At 47.7% G+C, this 21,749-nt stretch overlaps 1 protein-coding gene across 1 annotated transcript; it reads left to right on the top strand.

The window, feature by feature from the left end:
- Positions 1 to 599: 599 nt before the first annotated feature.
- On the top strand, positions 600 to 21,188 carry LOC139372798 (leucine rich repeat containing 69). The gene is made up of 8 exons (XM_071112602.1): positions 600 to 776; positions 908 to 1,034; positions 1,155 to 1,227; positions 2,032 to 2,227; positions 2,437 to 2,508; positions 5,234 to 5,335; positions 16,295 to 16,474; positions 21,081 to 21,188. The coding sequence occupies exons 1-8, from the start codon at positions 600 to 602 to the stop codon at positions 21,186 to 21,188; spliced, it is 1,035 nt and encodes a 344-aa protein (XP_070968703.1).
- Positions 21,189 to 21,749: the final 561 nt, after the last annotated feature.

Genomic DNA, 21,749 nt, shown 5'->3' with positions numbered 1-21,749 from the left:
TGGAAATGTTGTCTATTAAATATATATTTTGGTGGTGATGTGCTGTTATTTCTAATGACAGCAATATATCAAAGGCCGATGGTCTTTTCTGGGTGTGTTGTAATGAAACAGCAGGTCTCGAACCCTCGAACTTCTGGCCCGAAGACCAGCGCGCTATCGACTGTGCCCCCAAAAACGGCAGGGTCGGTATCCGCGTTTATAAACCCTGGGTTGTTACACGCGCTGATGGACAATATTGTCTCATACAATAAAATGTTTTTCAATTCCAGTTTCATTTCCCGCTGGAAAGACATTCATGCAAAAAACGTTACAGCATATTATCCTGTTGAATGTCCATTGTCCATTTTATTTCAATTCAACGCGTGTGATGAGATTAGGGATATGCTTTTATAGTAGCTAGAATGGTTCTGAAGTTCAGACGATACATTTGTTAAAAGATTTCCAGAAAGAAAATAGAAAACCAGACAGGTTTCCAGGAGAGACCGCCAGAGTTCACTAAAGTGTCGCAAAGGGGATTACCGTCAACTGACGAGCATCTCGTTTCTATGGGAACCTGCCTACCTCGTAGGACGCGGTGTTTTTATTCTGGGTAACAAATCATGGCTAACAATCTGGTTATCAGAGCTTTGAAAGCTAACTCAAAGTCGTTCAATTTGAGCTCCAAGAAAATGACCGAGGTTCCCAAATCGGTTGCGAGATTAACACATATTTTGACCCTTTATTTGAACAATAACTCTCTTACTTCTCTGCCTGTGGAACTGCAGACGTTACGAAACGTGAGTAACGTTCACCCGGACAGACGTCTATACCAACACCTTGTTAGCTGTAGTACAGCTATAACTTGCCTGCTAGATATTTAACCAATGCATTTATCTTGATTTTTGTTCTCTTTTTGCATACTGCAAAGTTGACAGAACTCAATTTGGGAAATAATTCTCTGGACGAGGTCCCATCTGTTCTGAGATACCTGAACACCTTGAAAAAACTTTATTTGTTTGGAAACCACATTACAAGATTGCCACCTGAGGTGTTAGGTAAACTATGCTGCTGTCGATATGGATTAAGATGTAAATAGGTACCGTACAGAACCATGATAACCACTCATCGTCATCACACACACACTCAGATTCATCACTATATATTGTATCTTGCAGATGGACTTGATAACCTCACTCTCCTCAATCTGAACCACAATCACATCACAGTCCTTCCACCAGAGATTAAAAGGTACCATTTTGTTGACTAATAGCCTAATTGTGATTCATACAGTAAACCTGTATATGACAGAAGAATAGACAATGTAGGTTGTGTTTCAACAGGCAGCTCAATTAAAAATTTAAAAAAGTCTCACGAACCTAATTGGTCTTTTGACCAATCACATCAGCTCTTTTTCAGAGATTACCTGGCTACCCAGACTTCTTACTCTGGCCAAACACTACGCTATGCCCACAGACGTTAGTTGCTTCTCATCAATAAATCTGGATCTGAGTACCTCCCAGACCCTTCACTGAATGCAAGCACATTCGGGCCATCTGATTGGTCCAGAAACCAATGGGTTGAACACGTGGGTAATGCAGTGGTTAGAAAATCCGTCATTGATACTCTGATTGGTTAGAGACGATCCAATTGCTGATGACTTTGTTTTGTACATGCACCTCGTCACCACAAACGACATCATTTATGTCAGTCTCAGACTGAAGTATGTAGCGAACCACAGGGCAGCTGAATCATTTAGAGTCGTCAGGCTACTGCAGAGCTGATCTGATTGGTAAAAAAGCCCAATTTAGTGAAATCTCGATTAACCCAGAACTAAAATCTCGAGTCATTTGGTCAGATGCTCAATATTGTTTACACTATTTGGTCTTTTGACCAATCACATCAGATCTTTTCGAACCAGTGTAAAAACAAAATATCAGAATTGAGCTGCTAATGTAAACACATTGAGCATCTGACCAAATTACTCAAGACTTTAGTTCTGGATTACCTGAGATTAGGCTAAATACAGAATTACCACATTTCTTGTTTTCTCAGTCTTTCTAACCTAGAAACCCTCAGTTTACTGGACAACCAGTTGGAGGAACTTCCTGTAGAAATAGGTTTTCTCAAGAAGATGGTTGAGATGAATTTAACCAACAACAAGCTGTCCAGACTGCCCAAACAGATATACAGTTTGTCACAACTGGCCAGATTATATCTGGCTAGAAACAACCTCACAGAACTGCCAGAGGTGGGTGTTGTTCAGGCTCTACTTAATGTTTCATCTTTCTTAGGTTTCATTCTTCATATTTGTTCCTGTGCCACTTTCACTGGCCTTGCTTCAAATGAGGTTACCGATCCTCCACTTTCTTAGGTTTCATTGTTAGTCCGTTTTGCTGAATGATATTGTTTCATGACCTGATGGTTTACTGTCCTTAAACCTGTCCTCTTTTCCTTCAGGGTGTTATTGGGCTGATGAAGCTCAGAGTGCTGGATGTGGCTGGAAACCGTTTATCCATGTTTCCTGTCGACGTATGTACCGTTTGTCTTCACCACAATATTATTTACAGTACAACAACAAGATATAGCAGAATATGAAGAGGTTATTGCTAGAGGAGGGAGGACTGACGGTGTTGTCGTCTATAGTTGGTAGAGGAGGGAGGACTGACGGTGTTGTCGTCTACAGTTGCTAGAGGAGGGAGGACTGACGATGTTGTCGTCTACAGTTGCTAGAGGAGGGAGGACTGACGGTGTTGTCGTCTACAGTTGGTAGAGGAGGGAGGACTGACGGTGTTGTCGTCTACAGTTGGTAGAGGAGGGAGGACTGACGGTGTTGCTGTCTACAGTTGCTAGAGGAGGTAGGCCTGACGGTGTTGTCGTCTACAGTTGCTAGAGGAGGGAGGACTGACGGTGTTGTCGTCTACAGTTGGTAGAGGAGTTAGGACTGACGGTGTTGTCGTCTACAGTTGCTAGAGGAGGGAGGACTGACGGTGTTGTCGTCTACAGTTGCTAGAGGAGGCAGGACTGACGGTGTTGTCGTCTACAGTTGCTAGAGGAGGGAGGACTGACGGTGTTGCCGTCTACAGTTGCTAGAGGAGGGAGGGCTGACGGTGTTGTCGTCTACAGTTGGTAGAGGAGTTAGGACTGACGGTGTTGTCGTCTACAGTTGGTAGAGGAGGGAGGACTGACGGTGTTGTCGTCTACAGTTGCTAGAGGAGGGAGGACTGACGGTGTTGTCGTCTACAGTTGCTAGAGGAGGCAGGACTGACGGTGTTGTCGTCTACAGTTGCTAGAGGAGGGAGGACTGACGGTGTTGCCGTCTACAGTTGCTAGAGGAGGGAGGACTGACGGTGTTGTCGTCTACAGTTGGTAGAGGAGGGAGGACTGACGGTGTTGTCGTCTACAGTTGGTGGAGGGGGGAGGACTGACGGTGTTGTCTACAGTTGGTAGAGGAGGTAGGCCTGACGGTGTTGTCGTCTACAGTTGGTAGAGGAGCGAGGATTGACGGTGTTGTCGTCTACAGTTGGTAGAGGAGCGAGGACTGACGGTGTTGTCTACAGTTGGTAGAGGAGGTAGGCCTGACGGTGTTGTCGTCTACAGTTGCTAGAGGAGGGAGGACTGACGGTGTTGCCGTCTACAGTTGGTAGAGGAGGTAGGCCTGACGGTGTTGTCGTCTACAGTTGGTAGAGGAGCGAGGACTGACGGTGTTGTCTACAGTTGGTAGAGGAGGGAGGACTGACGGTGTTGTCTACAGTCGGTAGAGGAGGGAGGACTGACGGTGTTGTCGTCTACAGTTGGTAGTGGAGGGAGGACTGACGGTGTTGCCGTCTACAGTTGGTAGAGGAGGGAGGACTGACGGTGTTGCCGTCTACAGTTGGTAGAGGAGGGAGGACTGACGGTGTTGTCGTCTACAGTTGGTAGAAGAGGGAGGACTGACGGTGTTGTCGTCTACAGTTTTTAGAGGAGGGAGGACTGACGGTGTTGTCGTCTACAGTTGCTAGAGGAGGCAGGACTGACGGTGTTGTCGTCTACAGTTGCTAGAGGAGGGAGGACTGACGGTGTTGCCGTCTACAGTTGCTAGAGGAGGGAGGACTGACGGTGTTGTCGTCTACAGTTGGTAGAGGAGGGAGGACTGACGGTGTTGTCGTCTACAGTTGGTGGAGGGGGGAGGACTGACGGTGTTGTCTACAGTTGGTAGAGGAGGTAGGCCTGACGGTGTTGTCGTCTACAGTTGGTAGAGGAGCGAGGACTGACGGTGTTGTCTACAGTTGGTAGAGGAGCGAGGACTGACGGTGTTGTCTACAGTTGGTAGAGGAGGTAGGCCTGACGGTGTTGTCGTCTACAGTTGCTAGAGGACGGAGGACTGACGGTGTTGCCGTCTACAGTTGGTAGAGGGGGGAGGACTGACGGTGTTGTCTACAGTTGGTAGAGGAGGTAGCCCTGACGGTGTTGTCGTCTACAGTTGGTAGAGGAGCGAGGACTGACGGTGTTGTCTACAGTTGGTAGAGGAGGGAGGACTGACGGTGTTGTCTACAGTCGGTAGAGGAGGGAGGACTGACGGTGTTGTCGTCTACAGTTGGTAGTGGAGGGAGGACTGACGGTGTTGCCGTCTACAGTTGCTAGAGGAGGGAGGACTGACGGTGTTGCCGTCTACAGTTGGTAGAGGAGGGAGGACTGACGGTGTTGTCGTCTACAGTTGGTAGAGGAGGGAGGACTGACGGTGTTGTCGTCTACAGTTGCTAGAGGAGGGAGGACTGACGGTGTTGTCGTCTACAGTTGCTAGTAGGGGGCAGGACTGACGGTGTTGTCGTCTACAGTTGCTAGAGGAGGGAGGACTGACGGTGTTGTCGTCTACAGTTGGTAGAGGAGGGAGGACTGACGGTGTTGTCGTCTACAGTTGCTAGAGGAGGGAGGACTGACGGTGTTGTCGTCTACAGTTGGTAGAGGAGGGAGGACTGACGGTGTTGTCGTCTACAGTTGGTAGATGAGGGAGGACTGACGGTGTTGTCGTCTACAGTTGGTAGTGGAGGGAGGACTGACGGTGTTGCCGTCTACAGTTGCTAGAGGAGGGAGGACTGACGGTGTTGCCGTCTACAGTTGGTAGATGAGGGAGGACTGACGGTGTTGCCGTCTACAGTTGGTAGAGGAGGTAGGACTGACGGTGTTGTCGTCTACAGTTGGTAGATGAGGGAGGACTGACGGTGTTGTCGTCTACAGTTGGTAGAAGAGGTAGGACTGACGGTGTTGCCGTCTACAGTTCCAGCTTCTGACCCTGAATGAGCTGCTCTGCGAAGGAAACACATTCGTGAAGAATAAGCTGATGGAATCTGTTCAAGCTGTGGAGGTGCTGTCATTGAAGGTACAATCTTTAAGCTCTCATCGTTATAGGTGACATCAGTGGTGTCCAACTCCAGTCCTGCAGGAGTACAGGGTGGCATATAGACTACATCAGGGGTACAGGGTGGCATATAGACTACATCAGGGGTACAGGGTGGCATATAGACTACATCAGGGGTACAGGGTGGCATATAGACTACATCAGGGGTACAGGGTGGCATATAGACTACATCAGGGGTACAGGGTGGCATATAGAATACACCAGGGGTACAGGGTGGCATATAGAATACATCAGGGGTACAGGGTGGCATATAGACTACATCAGGGGTACAGGGTGGCATATAGACTACATCAGGGGTCTGTCAGGGGTACAGGGTGGCATATAGAATACATCAGGGGTCTGTCAGGGGTACAGGGTGGCATATAGAATACATCAGGGGTACAGGGTGGCATATAGACTACATCAGGGGTCTGTCAGCCCTGCAGGGGTACAGGGTGGCATATAGTATACATCAGGGGTACAGGGTGGCATATAGACTACATCAGGGGTACAGGGTGGCATATAGACTACATCAGGGGTACAGGGTGGCATATAGAATACATCAGGGGTACAGGGTGGCATATAGACTACATCAGGGGTACAGGGTGGCATATAGAATACATCAGGGGTGTACAGGGTGGCATATAGACTACATCAGGGGTCTGTCAGGGGTACAGGGTGGCATATAGAATACATCAGGGGTACAGGGTGGCATATAGACTACATCAGGGGTACAGGGTGGCATATAGAATACACCAGGGGTACAGGGTGGCATATAGAATACATCAGGGGTACAGGGTGGCATATAGACTACATCAGGGGTACAGGGTGGCATATAGAATACATCAGGGGTACAGGGTGGCATATAGACTACATCAGGGGTCTGTCAGGGGTACAGGGTGGCATATAGACTACATCAGGGGTACAGGGTGGCATATAGACTACATCAGGGGTCTGTCAGGGGTACAGGGTGGCATATAGACTACATCAGGGGTACAGGGTGGCATATAGACTACATCAGGGGTACAGGGTGGCATATAGACTACATCAGGGGTACAGGGTGGCATATAGACTACATCAGGGGTACAGGGTGGCATATAGAATACATCAGGGGTACAGGGTGGCATATAGACTACATCAGGGGTACAGGGTGGCATATAGACTACATCAGGGGTACAGGGTGGCATATAGACTACATCAGGGGTACAGGGTGGCATATAGACTACATCAGGGGTACAGGGTGGCATATAGACTACATCAGGGGTACAGGGTGGCATATAGACTACATCAGGGGTACAGGGTGGCATATAGAATACATCAGGGGTACAGGGTGGCATATAGACTACATCAGGGGTCTGTCAGGGGTACAGGGTGGCATATAGAATACATCAGGGGTACAGGGTGGCATATAGACTACATCAGGGGTACAGGGTGGCATATAGAATACACCAGGGGTACAGGGTGGCATATAGAATACATCAGGGGTACAGGGTGGCATATAGACTACATCAGGGGTACAGGGTGGCATATAGAATACATCAGGGGTACAGGGTGGCATATAGACTACATCAGGGGTCTGTCAGGGGTACAGGGTGGCATATAGACTACATCAGGGGTACAGGGTGGCATATAGACTACATCAGGGGTCTGTCAGGGGTACAGGGTGGCATATAGACTACATCAGGGGTACAGGGTGGCATATAGACTACATCAGGGGTACAGGGTGGCATATAGACTACATCAGGGGTACAGGGTGGCATATAGACTACATCAGGGGTACAGGGTGGCATATAGAATACATCAGGGGTACAGGGTGGCATATAGACTACATCAGGGGTACAGGGTGGCATATAGACTACATCAGGGGTACAGGGTGGCATATAGACTACATCAGGGGTACAGGGTGGCATATAGACTACATCAGGGGTACAGGGTGGCATATAGACTACATCAGGGGTACAGGGTGGCATATAGAATACATCAGGGGTACAGGGTGGCATATAGACTACATCAGGGGTACAGGGTGGCATATAGACTACACCAGGGGTACAGGGTGGCATATAGACTACATCAGGGGTACAGGGTGGCATATAGACTACATCAGGGGTACAGGGTGGCATATAGACTACATCAGGGGTACAGGTTGGCATATAGACTACATCAGGGGTACAGGGTGGCATATAGACTACATCAGGGGTACAGGGTGGCATATAGAATACACCAGGGGTACAGGGTGGCATATAGACTACATCAGGGGTACAGGGTGGCATATAGACTACATCAGGGGTACAGGGTGGCATATAGAATACACCAGGGGTACAGGGTGGCATATAGAATACATCAGGGGTCTGTCAGGGGTACAGAGTGGCATATAGACTACATCAGGGGTCTGTCAGGGGTACAGGTTGGCATATAGACTACATCAGGGGTCTGTCAGGGGTACAGGGTGGCATATAGACTACATCAGGGGTACAGGGTGGCATATAGACTACATCAGGGGTACAGGGTGGCATATAGAATACATCAGGGGTACAGGGTGGCATATAGACTACATCAGGGGTACAGGGTGGCATATAGAATACATCAGGGGTACAGGGTGGCATATAGAATACATCAGGGGTACAGGGTGGCATATAGACTACATCAGGGGTCTGTCAGGGGTACAGGGTGGCATATAGACTACATCAGGGGTCTGTCAGGGGTACAGGGTGGCATATAGACTACATCAGGGGTCTGTCAGGGGTACAGGGTGGCATATAGACTACATCAGGGGTCTGTCAGGGGTACAGGGTGGCATATAGACTACATCAGGGGTCTGTCAGGGGTACAGGGTGGCATATAGACTACATCAGGGGTCTGTCAGGGGTACAGGTTGGCATATAGACTACATCAGGGGTCTGTCAGGGGTACAGGGTGGCATATAGACTACATCAGGGGTACAGGGTGGCATATAGACTACATCAGGGGTACAGGGTGGCATATAGAATACATCAGGGGTACAGGGTGGCATATAGACTACATCAGGGGTACAGGGTGGCATATAGAATACATCAGGGGTACAGGGTGGCATATAGAATACATCAGGGGTACAGGGTGGCATATAGACTACATCAGGGGTCTGTCAGGGGTACAGGGTGGCATATAGACTACATCAGGGGTCTGTCAGGGGTACAGGGTGGCATATAGACTACATCAGGGGTCTGTCAGGGGTACAGGGTGGCATATAGACTACATCAGGGGTCTGTCAGGGGTACAGGGTGGCATATAGACTACATCAGGGGTCTGTCAGGGGTACAGGGTGGCATATAGACTACATCAGGGGTCTGTCAGGGGTACAGGGTGGCATATAGACTACATCAGGGGTCTGTCAGGGGTACAGGTTGGCATATAGACTACATCAGGGGTCTGTCAGGGGTACAGGGTGGCATATAGACTACATCAGGGGTACAGGGTGGCATATAGACTACATCAGGGGTACAGGGTGGCATATAGAATACATCAGGGGTACAGGGTGGCATATAGACTACATCAGGGGTACAGGGTGGCATATAGAATACATCAGGGGTACAGGGTGGCATATAGAATACATCAGGGGTACAGGGTGGCATATAGACTACATCAGGGGTCTGTCAGGGGTACAGGGTGGCATATAGACTACATCAGGGGTCTGTCAGGGGTACAGGGTGGCATATAGACTACATCAGGGGTCTGTCAGGGGTACAGGGTGGCATATAGACTACATCAGGGGTCTGTCAGGGGTACAGGGTGGCATATAGACTACATCAGGGGTCTGTCAGGGGTACAGGGTGGCATATAGACTACATCAGGGGTCTGTCAGGGGTACAGGGTGGCATATAGACTACATCAGGGGTCTGTCAGGGGTACAGGGTGGCATATAGACTACATCAGGGGTCTGTCAGGGGTACAGGGTGGCATATAGACTACATCAGGGGTCTGTCAGGGGTACAGGGTGGCATATAGACTACATCAGGGGTCTGTCAGGGGTACAGGGTGGCATATAGACTACATCAGGGGTCTGTCAGGGGTACAGGGTGGCATATAGACTACATCAGGGGTCTGTCAGGGGTACAGGGTGGCATATAGACTACATCAGGGGTCTGTCAGGGGTACAGGGTGGCATATAGACTACATCAGGGGTCTGTCAGGGGTACAGGGTGGCATATAGACTACATCAGGGGTCTGTCAGGGGTACAGGGTGGCATATAGACTACATCAGGGATCTGTCAGGGGTACAGGGTGGCATATAGACTACATCAGGGGTCTGTCAGGGGTACAGGGTGGCATATAGAATACATCAGGGGTCTGTCAGGGGTACAGGGTGGCATATAGACTACATCAGGGGTCTGTCAGGGGTACAGGGTGGCATATAGACTACATCAGGGGTCTGTCAGGGGTACAGGGTGGCATATAGACTACATCAGGGGTACAGGGTGGCATATAGACTACATCAGGGGTACAGGGTGGCATATAGACTACATCAGGGGTACAGGGTGGCATATAGAATACATCAGGGGTCTGTCAGGGGTACAGGGTGGCATATAGACTACATCAGGGGTACAGGGTGGCATATAGAATACATCAGGGGTCTGTCAGGGGTACAGGGTGGCATATAGACTACATCAGGGGTCTGTCAGGGGTACAGGGTGGCATATAGAATACATCAGGGGTCTGTCAGGGGTACAGGGTGGCATATAGAATACATCAGGGGTCTGTCAGGGGTACAGGGTGGCATATAGAATACATCAGGGGTCTGTCAGGGGTACAGGGTGGCATATAGAATACATCAGGGGTCTGTCAGGGGTACAGGGTGGCATATAGAATACATCAGGGGTCTGTCAGGGGTACAGGGTGGCATATAGAATACATCAGGGGTCTGTCAGGGGTACAGGGTGGCATATAGAATACATCAGGGGTCTGTCAGGGGTACAGGGTGGCATATAGAATACATCAGGGGTCTGTCAGGGGTACAGGGTGGCATATAGAATACATCAGGGGTCTGTCAGGGGTACAGGGTGGCATATAGACTACATCAGGGGTCTGTCAGGGGTACAGGGTGGCATATAGACTACATCAGGGGTCTGTCAGGGGTACAGGGTGGCATATAGACTACACCAGGGGTACAGGGTGGCATATAGACTACACCAGGGGTACAGGGTGGCATATAGACTACATCAGGGGTCTGTCAGTGCTGCAGGGGTACAGGGTGTGCAGGCTTTTGTTCCAGCCCTTCAGTGTGTTATATTTGATTCAGTTGGTTCTATTTGTTCTTCCTATTTCTTATTGCTATGGCATTATGGAGAGGGAACCTGCATCAGCATGTCATTGGACTGGGTACACCATGTTTCCTGTTCATATAAACTGGAACAACACAACACCTGATTCAACTGATCATTGCCCAACACCAAAACATAACACCACAACACCAAAACACAACACCACAACACAACACCACAACACCAAAACATAACACCGCAACACACCACAACACCGCAACACATCACAACACCAAAACATAACACCGCAACACATCACAACACCAAAACATAACACCGCAACACACCGCAACACCAAAACACAACACCACAACACCAAAACATAACACCACAACACCAAAACATAACACCACAACACCAAAACATAACACCACAACACAAAAACACAACACCACACCACAACACCACAGCACCAAAACATAACACCACAACACCAAAACACAACACCACAACACCAAAACACAACACCACAACACAAAAACACAACACCACACCACAACACCACAGCACCAAAACATAACACCACAACACCAAAACACAACACCACAACACCAAAACACAACACCACACCACAACACCAAAACACCACAACACAAAAACACAACACCACACCACACCACAACACCACAGCACCAAAACACAACACCACAACACCAAAACACAACACCACAACACCAAAACACAACACCACAACACCAAAACACAACACCACACCACAACACCACAGCACCAAAACACAACACCACAACACCAAAACATAACACCACAACACCAAAACACAACACCACAACACACCGCAACACACCACAACACCAAAACATAACACCACAACACCAAAACACAACACCACACCACAACACCAAAACACAACACCACAACACAAAAACACAACACCACACCACACCACAACACCACAGCACCAAAACACAACACCACAACACCAAAACACAACACCACACCACACCACAACACCAAAACACAACACCACAACACCAAAACACAACACCACACCACAACACCACAGCACCAAAACACAACACCACAACACCAAAACATAACACCACAACACCAAAACACAACACCACAACACACCACAACACCGCAACACACCACAACACCAAAACATAACACCAAAACACAACACCACAACACCACAGCACCAAAACACAACACCACAACACCAAAACATAACACCGCAACACACCACAACACCAAAACATAACACCACAACACCAAAACACACCAGCAAAACACAACACACCAGCACAACACACCACAACACACCAGCACAACACACCAAAACACACCACACCCCGCAACACACCACCACACCAAAACACACCACCACACCACAACACACACCCCCAGAACACACCATCAGAACACACCACAACACCAAAACACAACACCACACCACAACACCACAGCACCAAAACATAACACCACAACACCAAAACACAACACCAAAACACAACACCACAACACAAAAACACAACACCACACCACAACACCACAGCACCAAAACATAACACCACAACACCAAAACACAACACCACAACACCAAAACACAACACCACACCACAACACCAAAACACAACACCACAACACAAAAACACAACACCACACCACACCACAACACCACAGCACCAAAACACAACACCAAAACACAACACCACACCACACCACAACACCAAAACACAACACCACAACACCAAAACACAACACCACAACACCAAAACACAACACCACAACACCAAAACACAACACCACACCACAACACCACAGCACCAAAACACAACACCACAACACCAAAACATAACACCACAACACCAAAACACAACACCACAACACACCGCAACACACCACAACACCAAAACATAACACCACAACACCAAAACACAACACCACACCACAACACCAAAACACAACACCACAACACAAAAACACAACACCACACCACAACACCACAGCACCAAAACACAACACCACAACACCAAAACACAACACCACACAACACCAAAACACAACACCACAACACCAAAACACAACACCACACCACAACACCACAGCACCAAAACACAACACCACAACACCAAAACATAACACCACAACACCAAAACACAACACCACAACACCGCAACACACCACAACACCAAAACATAACACCAAAACACAACACCACAACACCACAGCACCAAAACACAACACCACAACACCAAAACATAACACCGCAACACACCACAACACCAAAACATAACACCACAACACCAAAACACACCAGCAAAACACAACACACCAGCACAACACACCACAACACACCAGCACAACACACCAAAACACACCACACCCCGCAACACACCACCACACCAAAACACACCACCACACCACAACACACACCCCCAGAACACACCATCAGAACACACCACAACACCAAAACACAACACCACACCACAACACCACAGCACCAAAACATAACACCACAACACCAAAACACAACACCAAAACACAACACCACAACACAAAAACACAACACCACACCACAACACCACAGCACCAAAACATAACACCACAACACCAAAACACAACACCACAACACCAAAACACAACACCACACCACAACACCAAAACACAACACCACAACACAAAAACACAACACCACACCACAACACCACAGCACCAAAACACAACACCAAAACACAACACCACACCACACCACAACACCAAAACACAACACCACAACACCAAAACACAACACCACACCACAACACCACAGCACCAAAACACAACACCACAACACCAAAACATAACACCACAACACCAAAACACAACACCACAACACACCACAACACCGCAACACACCACAACACCAAAACATAACACCAAAACACAACACCACACCACAACACCACAGCACCAAAACACAACACCACAACACCAAAACATAACACCGCAACACACCACAACACCAAAACATAACACCACAACACCAAAACACACCAGCAAAACACAACACACCAGCACAACACACCACAACACACCAGCACAACACACCAAAACACACCACACCCCGCAACACACCACCACACCAAAACACACCACCACACCACAACACACACCCCCAGAACACACCATCAGAACACACCACAACACCAAAACACAACACCACACCACAACACCACAGCACCAAAACATAACACCACAACACCAAAACACAACACCAAAACACAACACCACAACACAAAAACACAACACCACACCACAACACCACAGCACCAAAACATAACACCACAACACCAAAACACAACAACACAACAAAACACAACACCACACCACAACACCACAGCACCAAAACATAACACCACAACACCAAAACACAACACCAAAACACAACACCACAACACAAAAACACAACACCACACCACAACACCACAGCACCAAAACATAACACCACAACACCAAAACACAACACCAAAACACAACACCACACCACAACACCAAAACACAACACCACAACACAAAAACACAACACCACACCACACCACAACACCACAGCACCAAAACACAACACCAAAACACAACACCACACCACACCACAACACCAAAACACAACACCACAACACCAAAACACAACACCACACCACAACACCACAGCACCAAAACACAACACCACAACACCAAAACATAACACCACAACACCAAAACACAACACCACAACACACCACAACACCGCAACACACCACAACACCAAAACATAACACCAAAACACAACACCACACCACAACACCACAGCACCAAAACACAACACCACAACACCAAAACATAACACCGCAACACACCACAACACCAAAACATAACACCACAACACCAAAACACACCAGCAAAACACAACACACCAGCACAACACACCACAACACACCAGCACAACACACCAAAACACACCACACCCCGCAACACACCACCACACCAAAACACACCACCACACCACAACACACACCCCCAGAACACACCATCAGAACACACCACAACACCAAAACACAACACCACACCACAACACCACAGCACCAAAACATAACACCACAACACCAAAACACAACACCAAAACACAACACCACAACACAAAAACACAACACCACACCACAACACCACAGCACCAAAACATAACACCACAACACCAAAACACAACACCACAACACCAAAACACAACACCACACCACAACACCAAAACACAACACCACAACACCAAAACACAACACCACAACACACCACAACACCGCAACACACCACAACACCAAAACATAACACCACAACACCAAAACACAACACCACACCACAACACCACAGCACCAAAACACAACACCACAACACCAAAACATAACACCACAACACAAAAACACAACACCACACCACAACACCACAGCACCAAAACATAACACCACAACACCAAAACACAACACCACAACACCAAAACACAACACCACACCACAACACCAAAACACAACACCACAACACAAAAACACAACACCACACCACACCACAACACCACAGCACCAAAACACAACACCAAAACACAACACCACACCACACCACAACACCAAAACACAACACCACAACACCAAAACACAACACCACACCACAACACCACAGCACCAAAACACAACACCACAACACCAAAACATAACACCACAACACCAAAACACAACACCACAACACACCACAACACCGCAACACACCACAACACCAAAACATAACACCAAAACACAACACCACACCACAACACCACAGCACCAAAACACAACACCACAACACCAAAACATAACACCGCAACACACCACAACACCAAAACATAACACCACAACACCAAAACACACCAGCAAAACACAACACACCAGCACAACACACCACAACACACCAGCACAACACACCAAAACACACCACACCCCGCAACACACCACCACACCAAAACACACCACCACACCACAACACACACCCCCAGAACACACCATCAGAACACACCACAACACCAAAACACAACACCACACCACAACACCACAGCACCAAAACATAACACCACAACACCAAAACACAACACCAAAACACAACACCACAACACAAAAACACAACACCACACCACAACACCACAGCACCAAAACATAACACCACAACACCAAAACACAACACCAAAACACAACACCACAACACCAAAACACAACACCACAACACCAAAACACAACACCACAACACACCACAACACCGCAACACACCACAACACCAAAACATAACACCACAACACCAAAACACAACACCACACCACAACACCACAACACCAAAACATAACACCACAACACCAAAACATAACACCACAACACCAAAACATAACACCGCAACACACCACAACACCAAAACATAACACCACAACACCAAAACACACCAGCAAAACACAACACACCAGCACAACACACCACAACACACCAGCACAACACACCGTAACACACCACACCCCGCAACACACCACCACACCAAAACACACCACCACACCACAACACACACCCCCAGAACACACCATCAGAACACACCACAACACACACCACCACAACACACACCATCAGTAGTACTGACCCGTTGCCATCCCTGTATCTCTTGTCTCCAGGAGCTGTCTGCTCGTCAGATCCTGGTGGAGGACAAGAGTAGGTTGGGTGTTGTCCACAGGGCTCTGTCGTACCACCCTGGTCTGAGCCTGCTGCTGGCTGACTGGGGCAGGTGTTCCCTCTGCCTCCAACCCTTCCTCACCACCTGGCTGGAGTGTGTACGCTTCATCAACCTCAGGAAGGTACAGAGAGGATAGAGCCCTAATGGCACCCTATTCCCTACGTAGTGCACTACCTGGAGTGTGTACGCTTCATCAACCTCAGGAAGGTACAGAGAGGATAGAGCCCTAATGGCACCCTATTCCCTACATAGTGCACTACCTGGAGTGTGTACGCTTCATCAACCTCAGGAAGGTACAGAGAGGATAGAGCCCTAATGGCACCCTATTCCCTACGTAGTGTACTACCTGGAGTGTGTACGCTTCATCAACCTCAGGAAGGTACAGAGAGGATAGAGCCCTAATGGCACCCTATTCCCTACGTAGTGTACTACCTTGACCAGGCACCCTATTCCCTACATAGTGTACTACCTTGACCAGGCACCCTATTCCCTATATAGTGCACTACCTTGACCAGGAACCCTATTCCCTACATAGTGTACTACCTTGACCAGGCACCCTATTCCCTACATAGTGTACTACCTTGACCAGGCACCCTATTCCCTACGTAGTGCACTACCTTGATCAGGCTCCCTATTCCCTACATAGTGTACTACCTTGACCAGGCACCCTATTCCCTACGTAGTGTACTACCTTGACCAGGCACCCTATTCCCTACGTAGTATACTACCTTGACCAGGCACCCTATTCCCTACGTAGTGCACTACCTTGACCAGGCACCCTATTCCCTACATAGTGTACTACCTTGACCAGGCACCCTATTCCCTACGTAGTGTACTACCTTGACCAGGCACCCTATTCCCTACGTAGTGCACTACCTTGACCAGGCACCCTATTCCCTACGTAGTGCACTACCTTGACCAGGCACCCTATTCCCTACATAGTGCACAACCTTGACCAGGCACCCTATTCCCTACATAGTGCACAACCTTGACCAGGCACCCTATTCCCTACATAGTGCACTACCATGACCAGGCACCCTATTCCCTACATAGTGCACTACCATGACCAGGCACCCTATTCCCTACATAGTGCACTACCTTGACCAGCCACCCTAGTCCCTACATAGTGTACTACCTTGACCAGGCACCCTATTCCCTACATAGTGCACTACCTTGACCAGGCACCCTATTCCCTACATAGTGTACTACCTTGACCAGGCACCCTATTCCCTACATAGTGCACTACCTTGACCAGGCACCCTATTCCCTATATAGTGCACTACCTTGACCAGGCACCCTATTCCCTACGTAGTGCACTACCTTGACCAGGCACCCTATTCCCTACATAGTGCACAACCTTGACCAGGCACCCTATTCCCTACATAGTGCACTACCATGACCAGGCACCCTATTCCCTACATAGTGCACTACCATGACCAGGCACCCTATTCCCTACATAGTGCACTACCTTGACCAGGCACCCTATTCCCTACATAGTGTACTACCTTGACCAGGCACCCTATTCCCTACATAGTGCACTACCTTGACCAGGCACCCTATTCCCTATATAGTGCACTACCTTGACCAGGCACCCTATTCCCTACGTAGTGCACTACCTTGACCAGGCACCCTATTCCCTACATAGTGCACAACCTTGACCAGGCACCCTATTCCCTACATAGTGCACAACCTTGACCAGGCACCCTATTCCCTACATAGTGTACTACCTTGACCAGGAACCCTATTCCCTACATAGTGCACAACCTTGGCCAGGCACCCTATTCCCTACATAGTGTACTACCTTGACCAGGAACCCTATTCCCTACATAGTGCACTACCTTGACCAGGAACCCTATTCCCTATATAGTGTACTACCTTGACCAGGAACCCTATTCCCTACATAGTGCACTACCTTGACCAGGAACCCTATTCCCTACATAGTGCACTACCTTGACCAGGCACCCTATTCCCTACATAGTGTACTACCTTGACCAGGAACCCTATTCCCTACATAGTGCACAACCTTGACCAGGCACCCTATTCCCTACATAGTGTACTACCTTGACCAGGAACCCTATTCCCTACATAGTGTACTACCTTGACCAGGAACCCTATTCCCTACATAGTGCACTACCTTGACCAGGAACCCTATTCCCTACATAGTGCACTACCTTGACCAGGCACCCTATTCCCTACATAGTGCACTACCTTGACCAGGCACCCTATTCCCTACATAGTGTACTACCTTGACCAGGAACCCTATTCCCTACATAGTGCACTACCTTGACCAGGAACCCTATTCCCTATATAGTGCACTACCTTGACCAGGAACCCTATTCCCTACATAGTGCACTACCTTGACCAGGCACCCTATTCCCTACATAGTGTACTACCTTGACCAGGCACCCTATTCCCTACATAGTGTACTACCTTGACCAGGAACCCTATTCCCTACATAGTGCACAACCTTGACCAGGCACCCTATTCCCTACATAGTGTACTACCTTGACCAGGAACCCTATTCCCTACATAGTGTACTACCTTGACCAGGAACCCTATTCCCTACATAGTGCACTACCTTGACCAGGAACCCTATTCCCTACATAGTGCACTACCTTGACCAGGCACCCTATTCCCTACATAGTGCATTACCTTGACCAGGAACCCTATTCCCTACATAGTGCACTACCTTGACCAGGCACCCTATTCCCTACATAGTGTACTACCTTGACCAGGAACCCTATTCCCTACATAGTGCACTACGAATTTTTTTTGGTCGCGTACACAGATGTTCAGATGTTATCGTAGGTGAAGCGAAATGCTTGTGTTTCCAGCTTCAACAGTGCAGTAAAACACTATACACACATAATCCCCCCCAAAATAGACATTACCTTCGCTTCCCTGGTAGACATCAATTAAGTGGGGGACAGACTGGGATAGGGAGAGATTGAATATGTCTGTAAACATTCCAGCCAGCTGGTCTGCACTTGCTCTGAGGTCGCGGCTTGGGATGCCAGTGTTTAACACGTTTAAATGACTTAGACATGTCGGCCACGGAGAAAGAGGCCACACAGTCCTTGTGAACGTCGGGGGCCCTGCCGGCGGCTCAGTATTGTTTTCCTCTAAGCGAGGGTGTTTAGCTCGTCCAGGAGTGAGGTGTCGGTGTCCGCAACATGGCTGGCTTTCCCTTTATAACCTGTGATTATCTGGAGTCCCTGCCACATATCTGAGTCGTTAAATTGCCTCTTTTGATTGCCTTACAGATGTCATACTGGTCTGTTTGTACACATCCATGTTCCCAGTCACTTTGCCATGGTTAAATGCGGTGGTTCGCGCTTTCATTTTTGCGTGAATGCTGTCGTTTATCCAGGTTTTTTTGTTTGGATAAGTTCTAATCGACACAGTGGGAACAACATCCTCTATCAGTCACAGAGTCAGTGTATACGTCGATACTATTTTCTCAAAATAACATTTTCTACTCCGTGTGATCTAAACAATGTTGAAGGATAGATTCCGATTGGTCAGACCAACATTGAACAGTCCTTACCATGGGTGCTTCCTGTTTAAGTGTCTGCCTATAGGTGGGGTGGAGCACAATGGAGGCGTGATCTGATTTACCGGAGGGAGGGGGAGGGCCTTATAGCCGTTCCGGGAAGAGAGTAGCAATAGTTGGGGTGGAGCACAACGGAGGCGTGATCTGATTTACCGGAGTGAGGGGGAGGGCCTTGTAGCCGTCCCGGGAAGAGAGTAGCAATGATCCAGGGTCCATGTTAAGGGTGTAGGAGATGTGTTGGTAGAATTTCTGTAGTGTTTTCTCAGACTTCCTTTATTAATGTCCCCTGCTACAATAAATGTGACCTCAGGATATACAGTTTCCAGTTTGCACATAGTCCAGTGTTGTTTTTTGAGAGCTGTCGTGGTGTTGGCTAGGGGGTAATATACACGGCAGTGACAATAACTGAAGAAAATTATCTCGGGAGGTAACTCGCTCTGCATTTGATTATAGAATACTCACATCGGTAGAACAAAATGACTTGAGTTCCTGTACGTTACCACAATCACACCATAAGTTGTTAATCATGAAACAAATCCCTCCGCCTTTCTTTTTCCCGGAGAGTTCTTTCTTCCTGTCTGCACGATGGACAGAACCCCGAAGGCTGAATGGACAGGGACAATATATCAAGGCAACCGTGACTGATGTAAATAAATAAATACAAAAAAAAATCTTTATATATATCAGGATGGCACGGTAACTGAGATTAGCTGCGTCCCTTACCTAGTACACTACTTTGAAAGTATACAGCACATGGTTGAAGACAGAGAGACTAAGTTCATAGGGGATACCAGTAGCCAGTTGCCCCATTCCCTACCTAGTGCACTACTTTGACAGTAATGCAGAACATGGTTGAAGACAGAGAGACTAAGTTCATGAGGGATACCAGTAGCCAGCTGCCCCAAACATCTACAGACACTATGTAGCCTACACTACAGCTCATGTACACATTAAATCATTTATACTTCATTCTGATACATATACGGACTCAAACATTATAGTTAAAGTAATCTACAAATGAACTTACTTTGTGCCTATGGTTCCAATCGTTGGTGTAGTGAAAGGTAAACATATGTTTTCTTCCTACTCCATCACTGGTTTCGGTGGTATACAATCTGTAGACACATAGCAGCACCTATAAACCAAGCAACTGTCTCACTGATCTCTCCTTCAGGACATGAAGATGAGCCGTCCTCAGACCGTCCCTGTACGTGTTCTCCTCTGTTCTTACAAGTGCTTCAATAAGAGCGGACATTCATACTATGGTGTCGCGTCTGTGTGAAGAGGTACTTCTATTAAAACATGTATTTGATGTAATTATAAGGAAGTAGTCCCTGTTCTTTCAATCCAGTATGTATTGTCTGCATGTCCACCAGGTGGCAGCAGAGGACCATAGTAAGAGACCAGACTCCTGACACAATATTATAAGACCAAAACAATGAACTAGGTTGGCCAGGGAGCTAGGTTGGACAGAGAGCTAGGTTGGACAGAGCTATGTTGGCCAGAGAGCTAGGTTGGATAAAGAGTATAGAAAGATCAACATTGTTCACTATAAAACAGTATAACACTATAAGTAACACTATAGGTATATTAACCACATGTATGATATGTTATATACAAAGGATGGTCCATTGATCTGTGTTTTCAGTTAGACATGTTATTACCAGGATGGTCCATTGATCTGTGTTTTCAGTTATAGACATGTTATTACCAGGATGGTCCATTGATCTGTATTTTCAGTTATAGACATGTTATTACCAGGATGGTCCATTGATCTGTATTTTCAGTTATAGACATGTTATTACCAGGATGGTCCATTGATCTGTGTTTTCAGTTATAGATA

The sequence above is a fragment of the Oncorhynchus clarkii genome, chromosome 18 (assembly GCF_045791955.1).
Source record: "Oncorhynchus clarkii lewisi isolate Uvic-CL-2024 chromosome 18, UVic_Ocla_1.0, whole genome shotgun sequence".
Lineage (NCBI taxonomy): Eukaryota > Metazoa > Chordata > Actinopteri > Salmoniformes > Salmonidae > Oncorhynchus > Oncorhynchus clarkii.
This window is presented reverse-complemented; position numbering and strand designations above follow the sequence as displayed.